General features: G+C 24.5%; 1 protein-coding gene across 1 annotated transcript; it reads right to left on the minus strand.

Annotated features, from left to right (window-relative positions):
- Positions 1 to 849: 849 nt before the first annotated feature.
- Positions 850 to 2072, minus strand: INS49_004374 (uncharacterized protein; the record flags this gene model as incomplete). Its single annotated transcript, XM_043165163.1, has 4 exons — positions 850 to 1229; positions 1296 to 1363; positions 1437 to 1924; positions 2001 to 2072. 4 exons carry the CDS (start codon positions 2070 to 2072, stop codon positions 850 to 852), a joined length of 1008 nt encoding a protein of 335 aa, XP_043017878.1.
- Positions 2073 to 9856: the final 7784 nt, after the last annotated feature.

The raw sequence follows: 9856 nt of genomic DNA on the forward strand, positions 1-9856 counted from the left end.
GATATGCCCACCGTGGCTATGAATTTGTTGGACTACACCTTTTGAGACCAACACCAACCCCTAGAAGAGCAGCATGGCTATCCCTACGCGGCGGCGAGCATAACACTATATACCAGGTCGCGGCGTCGGCTCGACAGAAGATCTGATTGATCCTATCCGAGCATGTGAGGACGGAAGTGGAGCCAGTCGACAGTGCTAGGAGCCCATAGAGGCTGCTCGCGTCGCCTTCGGTTTGCGGGGTCACCTTGAGATGGCGACCGTACCTACTGTTTTTTTGGACCCTGGTATGGCACCACCCAACTCCGGATTCCTCGGGCTGTCTGCACGGCATAAAACTTCTGCTTCGCCCGTTTGGCGCACATTTTGTACACTCCTCCACAGGGCGTCGAGGGGACAGAGGCGCTATTCGGGAGGTTATGCTAGTTATGCACCGCGAGGATTGAGGCCTGAATATTATGCTGCTCTTCATTCACACGGGGTCTGCCCTCTCTCTGATGCCGGTTCCAATTGTGACTCTTCTGTTGTGTCTGCTGCTAGCCTCAAGGACTTTATCGTTCAGCCCATGCTATCGCCAGGTCACTCGCCATTTCCGAGTTCGCATATCTACGTGAATAGGACCATTTACATGCACTCTGCACCCATACAAGGATGCAAACCCTGTTTTATACAAGTCTTGATAACGGGTGTCAAAAGGAAATGCGGCCAAATTGTGTGCACACAGTTGGTACAGCACTGCCAATGTGCGGGAATCGAGCTCAACATCACGGTCAACCACCAAGCTTCTTGTTGGCCGGGACATACCGAGACTCAGCAGCAGTAGCCCACATACCTATGTATTCTCGTCCAACACTAAACTGTTGCCGAGTTACACTTGTGCTCGTCCTTGCAGTCACCCTCCATTGTCATGATGACCAATTCCAGGTGAGACTCCCCGTCATCGCGCGCAGATTGTGACGAGGATGGCACGCGTGCACAACTGGCCGGAGACTTAATGCCCGGGCCACCTCCCAATCCCTTCCGGGATGACGCTGTACCCTCGTTGTTTTGGCCATCCTGGCTCAGGCGGACACAGTTGCCGGACCGGCTGAGGCTTTTGCTGAACTTGGATCCCGTCGTTCGGAGGCTGCTCACGTATCTGGCTATAAAGAGGCGGGCGCCTGGCAGGCAGGCCACCATAACCCCGACGGTGATTTCTATGTACGACCAGGTGACTGTCGCGAAGTAATCCCCTGTGCGTTGGGAGTTAGTTTTATCAGTGAGCAGTGACTACCAACCTCATTCACTCGTGGGCTTACTAGTCGGATTCTCCGTGTTCGCGAAGCTAACCAAAGTCTGTATGCGGACAATGCTCGTCAATGTGAGGCTGAATCAAAAGGTCAGTCACCCTAGATCAGTAACACACACGTGCGATGAGCAGCGAGAAACAGGACACCCACAAGATTCCAATTCCAAACATCAGGATGACCCCGACCTTCTTCCTCGTCTTCATCTGGAGGCACCACACCTGCGTGGCCGGCAGGTAAAGCATCCAGAAATCCAAGGCGATGTTGAGGGCGGAATGGGCCCACGCGAGGGCATTGATATTGAAGCAGCGGCCACTGTGCTCGCCGTCCCATGAGCCCCAGAAAAAACTTATCGGCTGGCATTGGAGGAAGTCGGAGACGATGAAGCTCCCGACCATGAGCAGGTTGAAGGCCTGCGTGGCCCACACGGTGCGGCGGAACTTTTGGTCAGGGAAGAGCCACAGGTACAGGAACAATATGGACGTCTTGATCAGGCCGAGGGTCAGCGTGTAGAGCACCTCGAAGACGAAGAAGACCTTGAGGAACTCTGTGATCCGCCAGGGCTCAAGGGTCCAGATGTCCCGGCCCAGGCCGTAGCGTTCCTCGAGGATACTTCCGGCGAGCCAGCCGGCAGCGAGGAGCTTTAGATGAGTATTATTGTCAGCATGATTATGTTTTCTAGTGTTTGAGCCAAAGCGATGAGTGTGGGGTACGAACCCCGGATATCACAATCGTCGTGTCGTCGTGGCCCCAAGGTGCAAGCCGCAGGGCCCTGGAGGCTAGTCGCATGGCGAAAAATAACAGTCCTACCAGGAACAGAAAATATCTGAGGACATTAATAGTGACGGTCTCGTTCCGGACTGGAAGGCCGCAGGTGGTTGAGGTAATAATTTTGATGGCTGGGATATGTGATTAGTTACGTCTAACACAGTCGAACTCGCAACGTCCTTACTGAGCGACTCTATAACGGTACAGTCGCTCCTCACACAAGAGGTCACAACATTGTTGAACGCTGTGTCCAAGCAAAGGCACGTCTCGTTAGTAGGCGGACATTCTGACTTTGGCAAGGAGGCTGCGAGGCATTCAAGCTATACGAATGTTGGTCAGCACTCTATACTCCGCATAGACTGCACCTTTGAACTCAACTTACACCGCAGCCCGGCATGCCAGTGTAATCCATCTAGTTTGATCCACTGCCTGAGCGGGCACTGGTCTCGGATGGATCCAGATCACCCAGAGTGCTCGAGTTGCTGACTGTTCTCACAGGGGAAGTCCTGATTACGGACTGGCTGTGACATGTATGGCCTCTAGTCATGTGCCAAAGCAAAAAGAAGTTCATGACGAAGATCAATCCGTCAGCCCGGGAATCGGCTGGGTAGGTGAGATACACCAAGTTGATGTTGGTCGGGGCATCACCTCGACCACACAGCGTCAATCGCGACTAAGACATCTAATCAATAACACATGACTCTCTTTAGCACGCGAATCTCAGGGGGGGGGGGGAGCTTGGAAGGTGAATAGAGTTCCCCGGATAAGCCAAGGCGGGGACGTGCGCTCCAGAAAATGTCACGAACATCACACTTCCACACGTGTGACCTCGATGATCTTGCCCCGAGTTCATTACTTAGAGTTGCCGCTTAGACACTGGCGAGATCCACGAGCTGAAATAGCGCAAGGGCAAACAAGCAATATCTGGGACGAGGCGGGGTCATGTTGCAGCAGAGAACCGGTCCACCACAGCCAGCATTGCAACGGATTGCGAACCGATGCCTCGTGCGCACAGAGCCTCTGTCTGTCCCAAACGAACTGCAGCCCCCCCCGGCGTTTTGACTTGTGCTCCCCCCTCCGTCCCCAAAATCCTAGATTTTAAATTCAACTGCAACTCAATATACCTTTACCAAAGAATTTAACATATAAATAAAAATTATTTATTTATAATTCTTATCTTATAATATATATTTATTTATAATTCTTATCTTATAATATATATTATTTATTTTTATATATTATTTATATTTTATTTATTAATAAAAATATAAAATATAAAAAATATAAAATAAAATAAAATATAAAATATAAAATATAAAATATAAAATATAAAATATAAAATATAAAATATAAAATATAAAATATAAAATATAAAATATAAAATATAAAATATAAAATATAAAATATAAAATATAAGATATAAAATATAAATATAAATATTAAGTTAATCTTAACCTTAACTTTAAGTAATTTAAAGCTTTTTAAATAAAAAATTAATAAATTATATTTATTAATTTTTTAATTAATTTCATTAAATTAAATTTATTTTTAGTTTTTTAATTTTTTTTTAATTTTTTATTATGATTTAAGCTTTACCCATTATAATTAATTAATAGGCTTTAGCCTTATAAAAATAAGCTTTAATATAAATATAAATAAAAAGCAAACCTTTTTTTTTATACTTTAAATATAAACTTTATTTAAATACCTTATAATAAATAACTTAAGGCTAGCTTATAATATATATTTAAAGTCCTCTTATATTATAAACTTATAATGCAATTATATAAAACTTAATATAATGAAATTTAAAAAAAATAATAATAACTTATTAAGCTCTTTCTTATTTTAAGAAATTCTTATCTTAAGAATACTTAATAACTTAATTAATAAAGATAAGGGCTAAATTTATAATAAATAAAAAAGTAATTAATATTAAAGAAGCTTAATTCTTTTATATATTTAATTAGCTAAAAACTTTTTATAATTAATTTCTGCTTTATATTAATTTTATAAAGATATTTAAAAGGTAATTAAAAAGCTTTTTAAAAAAAGTTTATTTTATACTTAAAAATTCTTTTAAATAAAGGTATATTAAGCTTAGCTTAATTATATTATAATAGCATTATAAAAAGAAAATAATAAAATTTCTTATTTAATTTAATTAATTAACTTATATAATAAAAACTTAAAGTTAATTAAATAAATATAAAATATTATTAATAATTAATAACTTAATCTTTATAATAAAAGCTTAGCTTAATTATAAAAAATAATTAAATATATTTAAGGCCTTTTGCTTTACTTTATAATAATATAAAGGTATTTTTAATGCTATAATAAGAGAAAATAATACTTAACTTTAAAATAATAAAGTAATAAATATTAATATTATAATAAATTTAATAAGTAAAGTTAAGTATTTTATATATAATAATTAACTTAGCTATTATAAGTATAATTATTTTAATTATTATAAAAGAATAAAGATATAGCTTTTATTAATTAAGGCTAGTAAAAGAAAGGAGTTTATTTAAGGAAATATAAAATTTTCTTTTATAAGATAGGGCTTAAAAGCATTATTAGCTTAATGCTAATTTAAGCTTAAAATAAATTAACTATATATTAATTAATTTAATATTATAAAAATGCTTAAAATTTAAAAAAGTTTTATTAATAAAGTAAATTACTTATAATTAAGCATTAATTAATTATAAATTATATAATAAATTTATAATTTTAAGGTTTTAAGTAAGAAAGCTTATATAAAAGGCTTATATTAAAAGATTATAAAAATGCTATTAATTTAACTATTAATTTATACTTAAATAATTATTTCTTATTAATTTATTTTAATTAATATATTAAATTATAAGGGTTAAGGTATATTAATTATAAATAATAAGCTAAGTTTTTAATATAATTAAAATGCATTAAGGTATAATTAAATAGCTAAATAAAAAGTAATATTCTTTATTTTTATTATATAGCTGCTTTTTAAAGCTTATTATAAAAGTTTAAAAAAGAAAGATATATTATAATTTAAGCTTTGCTTATTATAATTAATTAATAAGCTTTAGCTTTATAAGAATAAGCTTTAATATAAATATAAATGGAAAGCAAACCTTTTTCTTTATACTTTAAATATAAACTTTATTTAAATACCTTATAATAAATAACCCAATGTTAGCCCATAATATTTTTTTAATTTTTATACTTTTTTAAAGTTTATTAAATTTAATAAATAATAATTATAACTTTATATATAATATTATATAAATTATTTATTTTTATTATAAGCTAGCCTTTAATAAGGTTATAAGCTGGCTAGCGCCTTTCCTTATAAGCTAGTTTTATTAGCAACTTTATAGCTATTTAAGCTAAAAAATATATAATAATTCAAGCTTTCTTGAATTATTTAGCTATATTATATAAGGCTTAAGCAATAAATAATAGCTTAAGCTTATTATAATTTTTTATTTTTAATATATTAATATTAAAAGGGTTTACTTTATATAAAGTTTTATTTTAATATTTTAAAGTAAGTAGTTAATGGTAGTAATAGCTAGTTTCTTTAAAATAAAGAGGATTTTATAAAAAAATGCTTAAGATATCCTTATATAAATTAAAAGAATTATATATTAATATTAATACTTTTTATTTTTTTAAGAAATAAAGCATACTTAAGCTTAATTTACTTATTAATTTACCATTTAATTATATAATTTATAAAAATAAATATTATTTCTTAATCTCTTAATTAAGTAACGTAATTTATTAATAAGTAATAAATATTAATAAGTAACGGATTTTTATAACTTTACTTAATTTTCAATTAATATTAACACTACCTTAAGGCTAATAAATAAATAAAAAGTTAGCATTAATTAATATTAATTACTTTTAATTCCTTATTTTTAATTAATTTAATTAATTTAAAATAATTAAAAATAATTATATTAAAGTTTAAAATAATTAACTTTTAATAAAAAAGTTTTATTTTAATATTAATTATATCTTAATTTTTTATATTAATCTTACTTTAATTTACTTACTTAAATATTTAATATATTAAAAATTAATAATTATTAATATATTTTTTATTTAAAAAAGATAAAGTTCTTTTAATTATTTAAGCAATTTAAAAATTTAAAAAAAATAATGCAAAACCCTTACTTATAACTTAAGCTATTAAGATTTTTTATATTCTTAAAATTATATTTTATTATAAAATAAATTAATAATGCTTTTATAAAGAATTATATATTAATATATATAAACTTAATTAAATTAAAAAATAAATACTTATTTAATATATTATTAAGTAAAATATTTAAGAATTTTCTTTATAATTTATTAATATAAAAAACATAATTAATTTTTTATTAATATTATATAATACTAAATTTATTAATAAATATTAAACTTAATGCTTTATAAACTTATAACTTATTTTTAAAACTAAGTTTAATTATCTTTATAATTATTAAAAAGCTTTTTATAAAAATTTAAAGATTATTAAGAATTAATTTAAGCTACTTTATAATATAATAATTATGTGGGAATAATGGGTGTCGTTTGTATGGAGGACTGTTTGGGACTAGGCAGCTTTGGCCCGTTGGGATGCCCGGCAGGCAGCAGCCCTGGCGCTGCATACAAAATAGCTAGCACAGTCAGGCCTTCTGCCTTCCTTCCTTCCATAGTCAACAACAACGAACAACCACTACACCACCAAACGTCGTATTGCAATACGTGACCCAGCCAACAAATTAAATATAAAATTATAAATAATAATCTTTATAACTTTAATAAAATTAACTTTATAATAAATATAATTATTATATTAATAATAATTATATATATTAATAAATATAAAAAAGTTAAATTAATTTAACTTAATAATTAAAAATAAGTTATAATTATTAAATATATTAATATAAAAAGTTAATATATTTTATTATTTATAATTATTTAAGGCATTTATTACCTTATAAGTTAAGCTATAAAATTAAGCTTTTTAAATAATTAAGTTATTAAATTTATTTTAAATAAATAAATAAATAATAAAATTAATTTAAAATAAATTTAATATTTTAATAAATATATTAAGCAATAAATAAAAAGTATATATTAAATATTAATATTAAATAATTATAAAAGCTATATATTAATTAAGTTTAATTAATATTATAAAAATAATAATATTATTTTTATTAATATATTATTATATTTTTCTTATTTATTTTAATTATTAAATATTATATTATATTTACTTTTAAAAGCATATATATAATAATTAAATTAACCTTTTTATTTAAATATTTATTAATTATATTATTAAATTTAAGTTCTTTTTTATATTTATAATAGCTTATAATAAGATTTTTAAAAAAAATAATATTAAAATAGTATTTAAAAGAGTTAAAATCGTGCTTTAAAATTTAAAATTTATTATTTTTAAGCTTAATATATGCTTATAAACTTTTATATAAACCCTTTTTATTTCTTTTTAGCATTAAAAGTTTTAAATATTATTTAATACTTAGTAAATTATTAAGTAATTAAGCTTTATTAAAAATAAGATTTTTATTTATTAAAAAAGCTTTTATATATTAATTATAAAGGCTATTAATTAAATAATAAAGAATATATAAATAATAATATATAAACCTATTATTTTAAAGAATTAAATTTATATTCTTAAAGATATTAATATAATATTTATTAAATATTAAAAAGCTGAAAAAACTTAAGTATAGCTTAAAGAAAAACTTATTATTAAAAAATCTTAAGCTTTTATTTAGGAAAAATAAAAAGGAAAGTAATTAGTTAATAAAATAAGTAATAATATTAAAGAAGCAATTTATAGCAAATTAATTAAATAATAATATAATAATTATAATAAAATTAAATATAATATAAGAATTTATAAAGAAAATAAAAAAGAATTAAATTAATTAAATTTTAATTATATTATAATAAATTTAATTTAATTAATATTAAAAATAATATAAAATATATTTATTTTAATAATTTATAATAAACTATATTTTTAATAATATAATTAATGTTATTTAATATAAAATATAAGTTTTTTATTAAAAGTTACTTATTTTAAATTTATATTATACTTATATTAATTACTTTAAATTAATTAAATTAATTAAAAATAAAGAATTAAAAGTAATTAGCATTAATTAATGCTAACTTTTTATTTATTTATTAACCTTAAGATAATATTAATATTAATTAAAATTAAGTAAAGTTATAAACATTTATTACTTATTAATATTTATTACTTATTAATAAATTATATTAAGTAATTTTAAAAATTTATAATATTAATTTTTAATTTCTTAATTAAGTAAGTAATTTAAAAAATTTATAATATTATTTCTTAATTTTTTAATTAAGTAAGTAATTTAAAAATAATGTTAATATAGTTTTTAATCCCTTAATTAAGTAAATAATTTAAAAGATAGCATTATTTTTTAAATCTTAAGTTAAGAAAATATAATTAACCCTTTATATTAATATAAATACCTTTAATTTTTTTTATTTTAATAATTTTAATTTAAAATACTTACTTTTTAATTACTTTTTAATAAATAAAAATAAAACTTTTAAATTTTATTATAAATAAACTTTTTTAAAGCCTTAATTAAAAGTATATATTTTTTTTAATAACTTAATTTAAAATATATAATATTTTAATTCTTTATAAACTATTAAAATAATATAATTATACTTTTTAAATATTTTAAAAAGAAAAAAAAAGATAAAAATAATAATATTAATAAGTTTTAAAACCCTTTTTTAAATTATATTATATTAATAATACTTTTTAAATACTTAATTTATTATTAATTAAAATATTATTTAAATTATTAAAATAAAAATAAAAATTAAAATATTTTAAAATATAAATATTAAAATAAAATATATTATAAAAAAAAATAAAGTTTATAACTTTATTAAAAAATATAATACTTTTTAAATTATATAAATAATTTTACTTTTAATAAGTTAATTAAAAATTACTTTAATATTATTAATAATAATAATAATTATTATTTTTAATATAATTAAAGTAATAATATTTATATAAATATTTTTAATATTTTAATTTTAATTATATTTTACTTTTATATTTTTTAAAAAATTAAATTTAAATATAAAAACTTAAATGCTTTAAATAATATAATTTAAATATAAAAAACTTATTATAAATTTTATATTAATAATATATATAATAACTTATTTATTTATATTTATAAAAATAATAATTTTAAGCTTAAAATAATTTTTATTTTAATTAAAAAGTTTATTAAATAATATATACTTAAGTTTATTATTATAAATGTTTTAATTTTAAATATTTTATTTAAAAAATTTAACTTTAAAAAATTTAATTTTAAAAAGTTTAGCTTTAAAAGGTTTTTTAATAAGCTTTAAAAATACATTTTAAATTATTTATAAAAATTAATTTATATAAAAATTAAAGTTTAAGTATTAAATAATATTAATATTAAAGATAAATTTTAAAAAAAAATATAAATAATAAATTAAAAATTATTTTATAAAACTTATTTTTAAAAAATAATTATAAATTATAAAAATTATTATTTTAAATTTATATTATAAAAAATAATTTATTAAAAAAAAGAATTTATATTAATTTTAATTATATAATTTTTCTTTTAATATAAATTATAAGCTTATTATAATTTATAAATTTTATAAAAATATTATTTAAGTTTATTTTTATTATTATATTAATTAAATTATTTTTATTATAAATTTAC

Source organism: Diaporthe citri (assembly GCF_014595645.1).
Source record: "Diaporthe citri strain NFHF-8-4 chromosome Unknown scaffold_12, whole genome shotgun sequence".
NCBI classification, from domain to species: Eukaryota; Fungi; Ascomycota; class Sordariomycetes; order Diaporthales; family Diaporthaceae; genus Diaporthe; species Diaporthe citri.